Source organism: Neomonachus schauinslandi, chromosome X (assembly GCF_002201575.2).
Source record: "Neomonachus schauinslandi chromosome X, ASM220157v2, whole genome shotgun sequence".
NCBI classification, from domain to species: Eukaryota; Metazoa; Chordata; class Mammalia; order Carnivora; family Phocidae; genus Neomonachus; species Neomonachus schauinslandi.
This window is the reverse complement of record NC_058419.1, coordinates 84,759,348-84,774,238: the sequence shown is the minus strand read 5'-3', so window position 1 is coordinate 84,774,238 and position 14,891 is coordinate 84,759,348. Positions and strand designations below refer to the sequence as shown.

Genomic DNA, 14,891 nt, shown 5'->3' with positions numbered 1-14,891 from the left:
GAGCAGGGAGCCCGATGCAGGGCTCAATCCCAGGACCCTGGGATCACCACCCAAGCGGAAGGCAGACGCTTAACTGACTGAGCCACCCAGCTGCCCTGCCGGCTCTTCATTCTTAAAGGAAAAGAAAGAATATGCCAGAGAGACCATTATGTGGCCTGCAAAGCCTAAAATATTTACTATCTGGCCCTTTATAGACAAGTTTACTGACCTCTGCTCTACAGGACTCTGTCTTCTCATACAGAAAAATGGGCCATGGGTCTTAAAGGGCTCCCTTCTCTATTACTCTGCAGGCATCACAACCCCAGAATGTTCCTCAGTCTGTATCACATTTTGTTTGGTGCACATGGAGGTTTAAAGGTCTTAAGACTTGATCCTCTTCCACTGGGACCGAAAAAAAAAAATGTCCCGGTAGGAAAAGAGTGGAAGGAAAGAGAAGGGTGGAACTGGGGTTTTCAAAAGGGTCACAGGGCCAGGCTACTGGGCAGTGGGGCTGTCAATCTGTTTGTTAGTCAGCGATGCTGAACCCCAGACCGCTTATCTCTTCAGCCCCAGCCTACAGCCCGGTAGGAAATGGTGAAGAATGAGCAAGGGAGATTAGGAGGGCAAACCGGCCTCCTGTGGGGCTGATATTTAGACATCGAGACAAGGCGAGTGAGGGAGTTGGAGGGGCACATGGGTGCAACTCCCCCTACTTCCCAGGCACATGCTTTCTATTACAGTTTGGGGGCAGAGGTTACCCAGGGAAGGGGGTTGGAGGGAGAACTGCTGTCCAAGAAAAACTCCCCTCCTTGAGTCCACTCCAGCCCTGGGGACTATTATCACAATTTGCCAGATGAGGAAACCGAAGCACAGAGATGTTCAGTAACTTGCCCAAGGTCACATGGCTAAGTCGTGTAACCTCAGTTTCCTTATCTGAGAAGCAGCCTTAATAATAAGAACTACCTCACAGAATTGTGACTTACGACAATGCCTGTCACATATTACTTGCTATCATCACAATTACTTGCCCCCAGTAACACTCCTTCCATCCTACCATCCATTTTCCCGGCAGAATATCAGTCGCTTACATTTAGTGAGTGCTTCCTGTGGACCACCTTAGTGCATATTAACTCAGAAAATCCTCACAGTAGGGGCGCCTGGGTGGCTCAGTCGTTAAGCGTCTGCCTTCGGCTCAGGTCATGATCCCAGGGTCCTGGGATCGAGCCCCGCATCGGGCTCCCTGCTCAGCGGGGAAGCCTGCTTCTCCCTCTCCCACTCCCCCTGCTTGTGTTCTCTGTCAAATAAATAAAATAAAATCTTAAAAAAAAAAAAGAAAATCCTCACAGTATTTAACATCATCACCACTCCCATTTTGGCCGCCACCAGCCAACCTCCAGTGTCAACCTCGCTCCGGGTCCCTGTCGCCAGCCCGCCCGCGCTACGTCATCACAGCGCGCCGCGCGGGAAGCCGCCGGGAGGAGAGGAGACGCCCCTTCCTAATTCCCTCGCTTGCTCTCTTGAGTCCTCGTGCGACACAACTGGCGCGGGTCCGGAGGACTCCCAAGGTGACTGGACAAGGACGGAGGGACAGCGGCCACGGCAGCCAGGACAACAGCGACGGTGGTTGGGGGAGGGGCGAGCTTGAGCCTGAGCACTGCCTCGAACCGCCGGCGCGCACTTCACGCAGGCGCAGGACGGCCAGCGTCGCACTGACGCGCTGACGTGCTGACGCGCTGACGGCGCTTGTGAGTCCGCGGGAGGTGTGGCCTGCGCAAGGGGCGTGGCCCTGTGCCACGACACACGGTGTGGGCGAGATCGGGGCGGGCAGTAGAGAGACCGGCCCAATGAAAAAGAGGGCTTCAAGGACCCGCCGTCCGGCAGGTCGCCAGAAATTTGGCGGCGTGAGCCTTGGGCGGAGTTTGAGAAAAGGGCTGCGCCCAGTGAGTGGCGCTGAGGGGATTGGTCGGTGTCGACTGCGGGGGTGGGAAGGGGGAGGGGACTGGCGGGAGGCGGCCCGAAACTGACTGAAGGGGTTTGGTGGAGCTTGAGGGTAGGGTTTGAGCAGGAGGTGGGATCTGGTGGAAGGAAGGGGGCAGTCCCCCGAGGAGCGGGGCCCGTTGAAACGTTAGGGGCGGGATCTGGCCAAGTGGAAGGTGCCGGGCCGGCCCGATAAGGGGTGGAGTTAAGTGGATCGTTAAGGGTGGAGTCGGGGCCGGAGCTGGGTCTGGGTCTGGCTGAGTGAAAGGGTGGGTGATTATCCTGGGAGATTAGCTGGAGGGGGCAGATTTATGAAGGGGTGGGGTCTTAGCGAGGCTTGGAGGAATGAAGGAGTCTAGGAATGGGACTTGGGGAAGCGGAAAGGGCGGTGATCAGCTAGAGAGGGCCGGCCCTAGGACGGACTGAGCCCGGGGGTTTATTGCTCCGCGAAAGGGCAAGACATTTCGAGGGGAAAGAATAGTGTTAAAGGGGTGGAGTCTAGTGGGATGGGCGGGACCAGGTGGAATGGACACCCCAGTGGAAGGAGAGGGCCTTGAAAGGGGCGGAGTTTGGAAGGCGGTGGGGAGTAGGATAGAAGAAGGGATGGAGACTGTGTGGGGGGCGGGGCCTGGGAAGGGTCTGCGGTGGTGGGGTCCTCAGGGCACTTCAGCCGGTTCGTAGTCACCTCCACCCCACCCCCCAGAACCGCGTCAGGGGTGAAGTCTCCCCGACCATGACCTCCACCGGCCAGGATTCCACCACAACCAGGCAGCGAAGGAGTAGGCATAACCCCCATTCGCCCCCCCACGACTCCAGCGTCACCTCGGTGAGGCCCCAGACCTGCCCTGATGGGGGTGGGGGGTGGAAAGGAGCAGTGGGCCGTGCGCTGGAATCTGACCCTTCTCTCTGTTTGGCAGAAGCGAGGTGTTAAGAAGGGTGCCTTACTCCACTCCAGCCCTAGTCTAGCAGAGCTAAAGAAGAAAGGCAGAATGAAGAAGCTCAGCCAAGCAGCAGAGCAAGACCTAGTCGTGGGCCTGAAAGAGCTGGTGAGAGTGGCCTGGCCTCAATGGGTTTAGCCTTCTGTGACAATCAGAACCCTGTGGTTCTCCCTCCTGGACAGTGTGGTGCGTGCCTTCTGACTCAGGCCCTAACCGGATCGGTGTCTCCCCTCCTTTTTTTTTTTTCCCCTGCAGGATGTGAACCTTGAGGCCAAGACACTGTCTGGCACTGGCTTGGTGTTCGATGAGCAGCTAAATGAATTCCACTGCCTCTGGGATGACAGGTGAGGCTGCGTCCTCCAGGCTGTCCCCCTGACCGCACAAATAAACACTCTTAGAGCCCATTAGCGAGAATGAAGCCATTCTTCTGCTAGCCTAGAGACTGGAAGCAGATGATTTCGAGAGGTGAGGCTTAGGCTTGAAAAGATTCTTTTCATTTGGCCAACACTTACTGAGTATGCACTGTGTTCTGGGAGTTGGTGATACAGACATGTCAGACCGGACAGACAGGGTCCCTTCTCAAGGAGCCGATAGTCGAGTAGGAGAGCAAATCTTTAAACAGCCAACAGCAGTGGGAAGTGGTTAATGAAGGATGACTTCAGACTGGGGGATTCAAGAGTGTTTGATAGAGGACCCTAGACTAGCATCCGGGGTTCGCAGAAGGCTTCCTTGAAGAAGGACATTCATGCAGACCTGGAAGAATTATACCTCCCATTTGCTCACACATGTTGTAATCCATCAGCAAATTCTTTTGGCTCCATGTTGGAAATGTGTTCAGTACCTGACCTCCCCTCACCGCCTCCGCTGCCGCCACCACCATCACTCACCTGGCCTTGCGGAGGCCTCCTCCCTGGCCCCCCTGCCTCTACCCTCACCCCGCTGTCTGTCCTCCACACGGCAGCCAAAAAAAAAAAAAGGTACGAGATGACGTTCTCTTCTTTTTCTTAAGTTAGCTTTCAACTGAAATATAGTTGACCTACAGCATTACATTAGTTATGGTCGTGTTCTCTTTCTTAAAAATCCTTCAAGGGCACACCATTGCCCTCAAGGTAAAGTCCACATTCTTCATTCTGGCCTCTAAGGTACCACGTGATCTGGTGGCCCGGCACCTTGGTGACTTCATGGGCCAATCACTCGCTTCACGTCATTTCACCCAGACGGGTCCCCCTGCTGTTCTTCCACCAGGCCAGGTGCTCGGCCAGCTCGGGTCTTTACCCTGGCCGCTCCCCTTTTCCAGAGACTCGTTTCCACCTCCTCCCCTCGCAGTTGATGTTCACATCTCAAGGAGACTTTCTCAGAGAGGGCTCTGGCCACTCCCCTTCCCCCACAACTGCTCTCTGAGACATTCCTAGTCCGTGTCACCATTTGTTCGTGATCGCACTTACGTGTGTCTGTCCCCTATCCCAACAGAAGGCTCGTGATGGCAAAAGACTTCATTATCGTATACATGTCTACCATCTCCCGAGGTGCTAAGGCCACTGCAATAGACAAAACAAACAGAACCCCTGCCTTTGCGGAGATTGCATTTTAGACGGGGAAGACAGCCAGTGAGCCAAAAAGTAAAATGATAGAGTGCTTTAGCAAGAGAGGTGCTATTGAGAGACACCGACGCGGGAGGGAGAGTGGCAGAAAATGGTCAGGGAAGGCCTCGCCGATCTTTGAGCAGGGATCGGAAGGAAGGTGAGGGAGTGAGCCACGGAGACACCTGGATGAAGAGTGTTCTAGGCAGGGAGAGGAACTACCTGAAAAGTACTCGGTTGGATGAAGGAACAAGGAGAGGCCAGGGCGGAAGAAGCAGGGTGAGTGAGGGGAGAGCACTGGGAGGCGGCGTCTGAGAAGCGGTGGGGCCGGTGGTTCCTGGCCTTCCAGAACAGGCGGAGGACTTGGGCTTTGCCTCTGTGCGACATGGGAGCCGCAAGGCGGTTCTAAGTAGAGGAGTGACGTGATCTGATTTGGGTTTTAGCCAATGCTGTGTGGAGGAAGGGGCTGTTGGGGGAGCAAGGGCGGAAGCAGGGAAGCCAGTGAGGAGCTGAGGGCAGGAGCGCGGGCAGGAGGTTCTGGTGGCAGCAGGGGGGGGTGACAAGGAGAGGGCAGGCTCTCGATGTATTGCGAGAACAGAGCCAAGCAGGCGCCAGGGTTGGCTCCAAAGTCTCTGACGTGACCAGCTGTGGAAGGGGGGATGGGCAAGATGTAGAGCAGAGGAGCCGCTCACCCATATCCGTGTGTGTGTGTGCGTGTGCACGTGCATGTGTGTGTGTCTGGATGTCTTGTCAACCCAGCTTCCCTGAAGGCCCTGAGCGGCTCCATGCCATCAAGGAACAGCTGATCCAGGAGGGCCTTCTGGACCGCTGCGTGTCCTTCCAGGTGAGTCCTTCAGCTGACACCCTGGGTGGGTGGTGGGCAGGAGCTGGTGGAGCCTGGGTGCGGCCAGTGCCTGAGCCCTTTATTCCTTGTGTCTCCCCAGGCTCGGTTTGCTGAAAAGGAGGAGCTGATGTTGGTTCACAGGTGAAGGCTTCTGAGCCTTGTAGAGGTGGGGAGGAGGCTGCCCCGGGCCAACCAGGGCAGGCCAGACTCTTTGGGAAGGGATATCATGGGCCCTGTCGCCTTGGGCAAGTTGCTGAGCCTCTCCGAATCTGAGAGTCCTTGCCTATCACACGGGAGCTAGCAAACAAACAGAAGTTTCTCAGGAGGGTTTGAGATGCGGTGGGTGCTTAGAATGGTGCCCACCATGTCTTAACCCCCGAGGGGCTATTGTTATGACAATCTAGTATGTAAACAGACGGTGGGTGTGTGTACAGAGTGATCAGAGGTCCCCCCCGTGGGGCTGCAGGAACCCAGAGTGAGGGCCCCGGGTTGATGTGATTCAAGGAAAGCTAGCTTGGCAGAGGGGTGATCTGAGCTGAGAAAGAGTGAGTCAGATGAAGAGGAGAGCTGTACAGACAGCCACAGCAGTGCAGCCAACAGCCTGGGGGTAGGATTTATTGTGGCGAGAGCACAGGACAAGGGACATTCCTGGAAATGAGGCTGGCTAGGGAAGAAGCAGGGAATATGTCCTATATCCCAGCTGTCCCCCCAGATTGACAGTTGAGGGAGCCTGACTTGACCAGGGTTCAGATGGGGAAGGGACAGGGCCCTGACTCAGGCCCAGGAGGGAGGCAGGCCCTTGAATCTCCTGTCTGTGTCCCCAGCCTAGAATACATTGATCTGATGGAGACGACCCAGTACATGAATGAAGGAGAGCTCCGCATCCTAGCAGACACCTATGACTCAGTTTACCTGCATCCGGTATGGATAACAACTGTGAGAGCAGAGGGTGGTGGCAATCCCGGGGTTCCCCATCCCCACGCCCACCACATCCTGGGGAGGAGTAGCGGAGTGGGCAGGCTACTCTCTCCCTTACTCCCTCTCTGGCTCCCCACTGTCTCTTCAGAACTCATATACCTGTGCCTGCCTGGCCTCGGGCTCTGTCCTCAGGCTGGTGGATGCGGTCCTGGGGAACGAGATCCGGAATGGCATGGCCATCATCAGGTAGGACCCACCAGCATTTGTTTTCTTTGTATTTAAAAAGATTCCTCCCCTCAAATGTAAAATGTATTGCTATGGGTGGTATATTCACAGGGTTCAAGAGTCAAAAAGTACAAAAGGGAGTACCAAAAAAGTCTCCCACCCCATCCCCCAGAGACCTGCTTCCTCTCCTGGAGGTAGTCACTGTACGTGTGTTCCCTGAAACCTTCTGTGCCTATTCATGGAGTAAATGCCGTATTTCATCGATGCTAGGATCTATATTTCATTGATGCTAAGATCCGTATTTGATTGTCTTGAGATCCGGATTCATCTGACAAACAGTGGCGTCTTAGAATTCATTTAGCAGCATTCTCTGCTTCATCGTTGGCATGTGAACTCACCGTACCTCTAAGCATTGTTGGCATCCCGGAACTGGTGAACTGCGGAAGATACGGCCTTTCTCCTCCCTCCCCTTTTTTGTAGCCACAAATGGTGGTAGCACTGAACACGTGCATTTTTCACTTCTACATCTTGGCAAGCTTTTCTCGAACAGTGTATGCTATAGACCCGCGTGGAACGCCGCTGTGCGAATGCACGGGAAGTTAGCCGGCCCCCTTGCGCTGGGCATTTTGGTTGCCCTCAGTCTTTGGCCGCTTCCAAAACCTGTCACAGTAAATACCGTTATCCATTTAGAAACATTGTAATTTCACCCTTTTTGTTATATGGGCTGTGGGCTAAGTCTCCAGGAACAGGATGGGTGTGAGGGTGAGGGTGTATGTGTTGATAATTTTTACTTTATTTATTTGCTTTTTTAATTTCAGTTCCGGTATAGTTAACGTATGGCATTCTGTTGGTTTCGTATGGACCACATAGTGACAAAAACATGGAACGGCTTCACTTGCGTGTCGCCCTTCTGCAGGGGCCATGCTAATCTCTGTTTCCAATCTTAGTATATGTGCTGCCAAAGTGAGCCCTATGCATTGATAACTTTAATGAACATTATCAGGTTTCCTTTGGGTAGAGAGCAGTAGACTGGGGGTGGAGGTCCAGGGGCCCCCGTCACTCAGTTACTGGCCGATTGGCAGACATCGGCACTGGGAGCGTTGGTGGTCTAGAATTGGAGAGCAGGGGAGAGTCTGCCTCTGTAGAGGAGGACCCCCCTCCCCAATCTGTGGCCTCCCCTGTCCTGCCCAGGCCTCCTGGACACCATGCCCAGCACAGTCTTATGGATGGATATTGCATGTTCAACCACGTGGCCGTGGCTGCCCGCTACGCTCAAAAGAAGCATGCCATTCAGAGGTCAGCAGCAACCTGCAGGGGGGTGTGATGCGGGTGGCACAGGGTAGGGTGTCCTGGCCTGGGTCCTTCCCCCCTAGGTGCGCCTTTTCTATAGTACCCCCCTCTGTCCTCCTCACAGGGTGCTCATCGTGGACTGGGATGTGCACCATGGTCACGGTACACAGTTTACCTTTGACCAGGACCCCAGGTATGCTCCAAGGGCTGCCTTCGATGCTAGACTCCCAGCTGCCACCCCCCGCCCTTACAGGCCCAACCAGACGGGGCCCCGGAAAGGAAGGGAAGGCATTCATATTCACTGGGCCCACCTCGGAACCTGGTTCTGTGCTGTTCCCTGCTCGTCTGCATTGTCGCTTAATTTCACTCCAAGGCAGGGTCTCTTGGGTTCCCCATTTTAGAGATGGGGGAACCGAGGCTTACACAAGGTCACACAGAGAAGTGGGAGAGATGAGATTTGAGCCCACAGGTACTTGGAGATCTTGTTCACCAGTTGACCTTGGAGCTGGAGTGAACTTCAAATTACTACTTTATTTTTCTGATTAGTACAACTGCCAAGTGTTTGTTTAAAAAAAAATTGGACAATACGGAAATGTCTAAAGCCGTGAGTCTCCTGTAATTCCTGTCACCTCCAAATAGCTTATTGATAGTTTAGGTTATATTCTGACAGAGTTTTTCCTTTAGGTGTATGAATATTCAGTGTTAACACTAACACACTGCCTAATGGGACAGTCCTCTCTATGCTCTTTGGCAGCTTGCTTTTTGCATTTAACAGCATGTCGTGGACACCTCTCCATGTTAGTGCCTCTAAAAAAGACACCCCGGTCTTTGTAAGGGCTGTTCAGTGTCCCACTATATGGCTGTAGCTCTGGTCATTTAGCCCTGGGACACTGATGGTGATTTCTAGTTTTTGCTAGAACAGACAGTTCTACGGTGAAAATATATAATTTTATATATTCTATAATCTGTAGTTTTAAAACATATGTATGTATAGGATGGATTTCCAATAGTGGATTGCTGGGTCAGAGGATCAGCGTGCTTTATTTTATTTTTTTTTAAGATTTTATTTTTTTTTTAAAGATTTTATTTATTTATTTGATAGAGAGAGACAAAGCGAGAGAGGGAACACAAGCAGGGGGAGCGGGAGAGGGAGAAGCAGGCTCCCCGCTGAGCAGGGAGCCTGATGCGGGGCTCGATCCCAGGACCCCCGGATCATCACCTGAGCCGAAGGCAGACACCTAACGACTGAGCCACCCAGGCGCCCCTATTTTTTTTTAATTTAAATTTAATTAGCCAACATACAGTACATTGGTAGTTTTTGACAGAATGTTCAATGATTCATTAGTGGCACATACCAGATGTCCCTCCAGAAAGGTGGTACCAGCTTCCCCTTCCTGCAGAAAGTGATTGAGCAAGTCCTTGTCAGTAGGGACACTAAGTAGTTGTTTGATCCAGTCTTCTGCCAAACCAACTGCATAGAATCCCCTTGTCCGCCATAGATCCTGAGTTCCCGCGGCCCATTATTTAATCTAGGTTGGCTGTTCTGTAGACATGGCTTTGTTCTTTTCCAGCATTCAACGTTGCTGACAGATGTCTGCTTTGTATTCCTTTCTGAGTAATCCGTTTCCCTCTCCAAAGGTTTTAGTTTCTTCTTTCTGTCCCTGGTGTTCTGAACTTTCACCCTGGCCCCTTCATTCTGCTTAGCGGTGGGTAGATGTTTTACCTCTGAAGACTCAGGCCTTTCTTAAGCCCTTGGACGCTTTCTTCTTAATGGCCTTTGATGCTTTCTTCCACTGTATTCTACTGTATTCTGCCTGGTCTCTTGGGTTGTATTCTCTCGTGTTTTCTTCTCCCTTTTGCTCTGTGTCCTGGGAGATTTCCTCAGCTATTACCTTGAAGCCCTTCTGTTGATTTATGTATTTAGCCATTCTTTTCATCTCCAAAAGCACTTTCTTCCTCTGTTTCTACGCCCCCTAGCAGCTCTTGTTTGGCATCCATATGGAAGGGTACAGTGCTGTTGCACATGGCTTTCTTGGGCCAACTCTGCCATGTGGTGCACGGGAGTGTTTCCTGAGAGGTGTTTCCCTGGGATGGGGGCAGGAAATACCCACTGACAGGTCTCACCCTGTCATGTTGAGATGACATGCATTAGATGGGGTTCTGTCAAACGCCAGCTAAAAGGGGGTCTCTTCTTGAGATGGCATCTCTTTTTTTTTTTTTTACCCTCCACCTCTGCAAACATTGGTCAGTTTGACTTATTTTTTCAAATCTAGCTTTTGGCTTTTTTGGCCATCTCCACTGTTCTGCTGTTTATTATTATTATTATTTTTAGATTTATTTATTTATTTTGAGAGGGGCGCCTGGGTGGCTCAGTCGTTAAGCGTCTGCCTTCGGCTCAGGTGATGATCCCGGGGTCCTGGGATCGAGGCCCGCATCGGGCTCCCTGCTCCGCGGGAAGCCTGCTTCTCTCTCTCCCACTCCCCCTGCTTGTGTTCCCTCTCTTGCTGTGTCTCTCTCTGTCAAATAAATAAAATCTTTAAAAAAAAAAAGATTTATTTATTTATTTTGAGAGAGAGAGAGAGTGAGAGGGGAAGTGGGGAGAGAGACTCAAGCAGACTCCATGCTGAGCCCGGAGCCCCACGTGGGGCTCGATCCCATGACCCTGAGATCATGACCTGAGCTGAGATCATGACCTGAGCCAAAATCAGGAGTCAGATGCTCGAACGACTGCGCCACCCAGGTGCCCCTAGTGTTTATTTTTTTATCCTTCATTATTTTTTCTGTTTTTATCTTTATTAATCTATTCCTCCTGTGTTATTTTGTTCATTTCTGGCTTCTTGAATGCTTCAACATTTATCAACTCAAGTGGTGGCCAATCTAGTTTCATCTGGACCTGCTCTCACTGCCATCCTTCTGTAATATTTTGAAGTTAATCCCAGATTACCGTATCACTTTTTTTGTAAATATTCTTGAACATCTCACTAAAACATAGAGGATATATTCTAAATTAAAAAAAAAAAAAAGAAAGAAACATAACCATAGTGTTATCTCTAAGCAAACTAACAAGAATTCCCTGATGTCATGAATCATTCTTTTTCTTTTAATAAATGCATTGGAGGCTATCGCTGTGTTCTTTGGTGGATATGGTATTGACAATATGCACGGATATGAAGAATTGTGAATATATTCAATGCATTCTTTCTCATGAATAAGAATGTATAATTGGGGGGAAAAAAGCATTTATCCATGCCCTTCAATCTCCTAGCTCTCCATCCCTCGGGCTCTTAATTCCATCAGCAGGGTCCTGGGTGGAGACAAATAGATCAGGCCTTAAAATACTACTACAAAGATGACAAAAAACAGGTAAACCAAAGCTAAGTGGTTAAAAGAAACAAGGAAATCTAGTGAATGGGTCGTTCAGTGAATTGGCTATTCAGAATTGATTTTGTGTGCATTGACCTGGATCTGCCCTTGATTTCTCAGAAGGGAAACCTCAGGTCATCTTGGGGGCCCTCCCTGATCCGCTCAGATTGAGAGAGGGCCCCGTGGGGCCCCTGGAGCCTCAAAGACTATTTCCCAGAGATTTGTTGAAGTCTCTAATTGTCTGACATCCTTTCTTCCATTCTCCGTCTTTCCGGGATGATACTTGTTTAAACTTCCTCTTACTATCTTTTGACTGGGACTGTGGAAGAGCAAGGAGGTGAACCTGTGCTGTCAGTCCACCATTCTTTCATTGGAAATCAGTGGAACTTATTTTAAAACTTCCTGCTGGGGTGCTTGGGTGGCTCAGTCAGTTAAGCATCAGACTCTTGATTTCAGCTCAGGTCATGATCTCAGGGTCGTGAGATGGAGCCCCATGTCAGGCTCCTCGGGCTCCGTGCTGGGCGTGGAGCCTGCTTGAGATTCTCTCTCTCCCTCTCCCTCTGCCCTTCTCTCTCTAAAATAAAAATAAATAAATCTTTCAAACAAAAATGCCTCCCACTGTTTGCTTTATAAACTTAGTTTCCTTGGGTGTTCGTTCTTCCACTGGCTCCGGAGGCTGTCATGGGGTAGGCTTTCTTCAGATATTTTCTTTATTCCTTTCTTCCCCCGATGATCATCTTTATGTTCTACTGTGCATTTCTCTTCCTCTACTGGTTAACTTACTAAAAAAAAAAAGTTTAGAACTGATATTTATCAGATCAAAAGTAAACCCATCATCTCCCACCTACTCAAGACCACAGCTTTCACGTGGGTTTCATCCCCCAGTTCCAAGATGCTTTTCTGCTATTTTAAGAATCTTTCTATATCAGTTGCATCAAATTTCGTAACCACGTTTTCAGCATTTATTAAAATGTCACTAAGTTGGTCTAGATTTATTGCTTACCACCATTTCTTGCATTTCCCTTAAAAAAAAAAAAAGATAAAACTGCTGCCTTAAGTTCTTTCTGGAACAAGACAGGGAGTGGATGAACAGATGGATGGGTGGATGGATGGATGGATAAGAGATTACTCATTTTGATTGCCCCCGTCAGAATTAAAGCCCTCCCACAGCCTTCTGGGCTGTGGGCCTTCCTTTTTTTTTTTTTTAAAGATTTTATTTATTTATTTGACAGAGAGAGAGATAGCTAGAGCAGGAACACAAGCAGAGGGAGTGGGAGAGGGAGAGGCAGGCTTCCTGCTGAGCAGGGAGCCCGATGTGGGACTCGATCCCAGGACCCCAGGATCATGACCTGAGCCGAAGGCAGACGCTTAACCGACTGAGCCACCCAGGGGTCCCCCTGCTGGGCCTTCTATCAGAACATGGACCTTCGTGTCTTTTCAGTGTCTGTTCCGTGTATCTGTCCTCACCGCTCTGAGTGCTCAGTTTCTCACCTACAAATTCAGGAAGTAGTAGAGGTACCCTGTACGGTATCGGAGAGAAGGAACTGGTCCCCACTTCAGCTCAGCTGCACACACAGAACCAAGTTCCATGCCCCCTTACCCCTCACGCCTGAGTCTCCCCACATCCTTCAGGGGAAGCACCAGCTTCCCCAGCCTGGCCTGCTGCTCTTTACCACCTTAGCCAGATCCTGCCAGCTAAGGGCTATGTGCCCCACTGTGGGCCTCCAACATCACAGGATTCATCCTGCCACCACCACCTTGGTTGCGGAGGCAGAGGAGGCAGGCCGGTATGATTTTGAGTCCCCTGCAGAGTCAGGAGCCCTCAGGGACTGGGATGGACAGACCCCATAGCTGTAGGGGTCTCAGAGCTGGCACAGAGGAGGGCAGGAGCCTTCGCCAAAGGAGGCATCCCAGTGAGAGAGCAGGTGAACGAGTGAGGGAAGTAGTGGAGCAATGGGGGAATTCATGAATGGGACGGGTGGATAAGTTGGCGACTAAATAGAAGAATGAATGGATGCAGGAGGTAAAGAGTTAATGGGGAAGTTAACGAGAGAATGAATGAGTGGTTGAGTAAACTGGGAGCTGTGGGTTGGGGCATCTGGGGGCATTCACTCTCAACCGCCCCCTACCTCTTTTTTCTTCCCTCTGCCTCCAGCGTCCTCTATTTCTCCATCCACCGCTACGAGCAGGGCCGGTTCTGGCCCCACCTGAAGGCCTCTAACTGGTCCACCATAGGTTTTGGCCGAGGCCAGGGATATACCATGAATGTGCCTTGGAACCAGGTCAGTGTCTGCCTGCTCTTTGCCCCCGAAGTTAGGCCCACCCCTGCCCTTCAGCCAGTTCGGGGCAGAGGGCAGAACGTCCCCATCGTGCCTCTCTGTCCGCAGGTGGGGATGCGAGACGCCGACTACATTGCCGCCTTCCTGTACCTCCTTCTGCCAGTCGCCCTTGAGGTTCTGGGGGTCTGGGGTGTGTTGGGACAGGAGCGATGTTGAGGGATGGGCCACGAGGGCAAGTGGCCTCATGTAGTCTCTTTCCCTCTCAGTTCCAGCCCCAGCTGGTCCTGGTGGCTGCTGGATTTGATGCCCTCCAAGGGGACCCCAAGGTAAGGCAGGCTCCCTGGGGTGGTACGTGGGCAGAAGGGGGTTTGCACAGAGCCAGGCTGATCCTCCACGTCCACCCCCCCACCCCAGGGTGAGATGGCCGCCACTCCGGCAGGGTTCGCTCAGCTAACCCACCTGCTCATGGGTCTGGCAGGAGGCAAACTGATCCTGTCTCTGGAGGTGAGTGACTCACTTCTTATCTCAGCCCGTGGATCGAGGAGGACGTTAGAACAAAGCTTTCAGGTCAGGCAGGAGTTTCTGTCCCAGCATTTCTACTCACCAGCTGGACAACCTCACCCAGGTCACTGAACTTCCTCGTGCCCCTCCTTTCGTTGCGTGAAACGGGTGCCGTAATCGTGGCCATCGCCTCGTAGCACTGTTCAGTGAACGAAACGGAAGTCACCCTTCCAATTCCTCGTTGCTTGAAACGTAGTCAGCACCCCTAGTATTATTATTCCTGTTCTTCCCTGATAACGCCTGGTTCTCTCCTGACGCCCCCTCACACTCCTTTCCCAGGGTGGCTACAACCTCCGCTCCCTGGCTGAGGGCGTCAGCGCCTCCCTCCACACCCTTCTGGGAGACCCTTGCCCCACACTGGAGTCTCCTGGTGCCCCCTGCCCAAGGTGAGCCCCGGTGGAGGAGGAGAAAAGCGGGACCCCCGCTGCCCACCCACGGGCACATTTGGTCACATTTCCCCTCCCCTGCCCTCTAGTGCCCAGGCGTCACTCTCCTGCGCTCTGGAAGCCCTGGAGCCCTTCTGGGAGGTCCTTGTAAGATCAGGTAGGAGGCAGGGAGGGGGCTAGGTGGGGAGTCAAGCATGGAATGAGCCCTTGGGAGAGACTCTCTTCCAGACCCTCCTCGGGCTTCCCTGGGCCCCCTTGGTGGGGGAGGGTCAGGCCCTCTCTCCCACTAGACCCTGGTTTCAGGCCTCCTGCCCCTTTCACGTTTGGGTAAACGTTGTTCCAGAGTATTCCAGGGATCCAGGGTGGGGGAGTAGGGTGAATGTGGCCTCCCCTTACAGCTGAGACCCTGGAGGAGGACTTCCTGGAGGAGGAGAACGTGGAGAAGGAAGAAGAGGGACCGTGGCAGCCCCCGGCGCTCCCAATCCCGACGTGGCCAGTGCTACAGGCTCGCACAGGGCTGGTCTATGACCAGCGAATGATGGGTCACTACA

General features: G+C 52.1%; 1 protein-coding gene and 1 pseudogene across 2 annotated transcripts; one reads left to right on the top strand and one right to left on the bottom strand.

Moving 5' to 3' along the window:
• Window positions 1-1,444: 1,444 nt before the first annotated feature.
• HDAC6 (histone deacetylase 6) lies at window positions 1,445-10,716 on the top strand. 2 transcript variants are annotated; one of them, XM_021678912.1, is made up of 11 exons: window positions 1,445-1,544; window positions 2,660-2,782; window positions 2,874-3,002; window positions 3,150-3,238; window positions 5,234-5,318; window positions 5,419-5,459; window positions 6,143-6,239; window positions 6,385-6,482; window positions 7,653-7,757; window positions 7,876-7,944; window positions 10,618-10,716. In XM_021678912.1, the coding sequence occupies exons 2-11, from the start codon at window positions 2,690-2,692 to the stop codon at window positions 10,676-10,678; spliced, it is 867 nt and encodes a 288-aa protein (XP_021534587.1). In that variant the 5' UTR covers window positions 1,445-1,544; window positions 2,660-2,689; the 3' UTR covers window positions 10,679-10,716. The 2 variants fall into 2 exon arrangements, with proteins under 2 accessions (XP_021534587.1, XP_021534593.1); XM_021678918.1 differs by lacking the exons at window positions 6,143-6,239; window positions 6,385-6,482; window positions 7,653-7,757; window positions 7,876-7,944; window positions 10,618-10,716 and having other exon boundaries at window positions 1,486-1,544; window positions 5,419-5,463.
• Window positions 7,336-7,432, bottom strand: LOC123323508 (annotated as a pseudogene).
• Window positions 10,717-14,891: the final 4,175 nt, after the last annotated feature.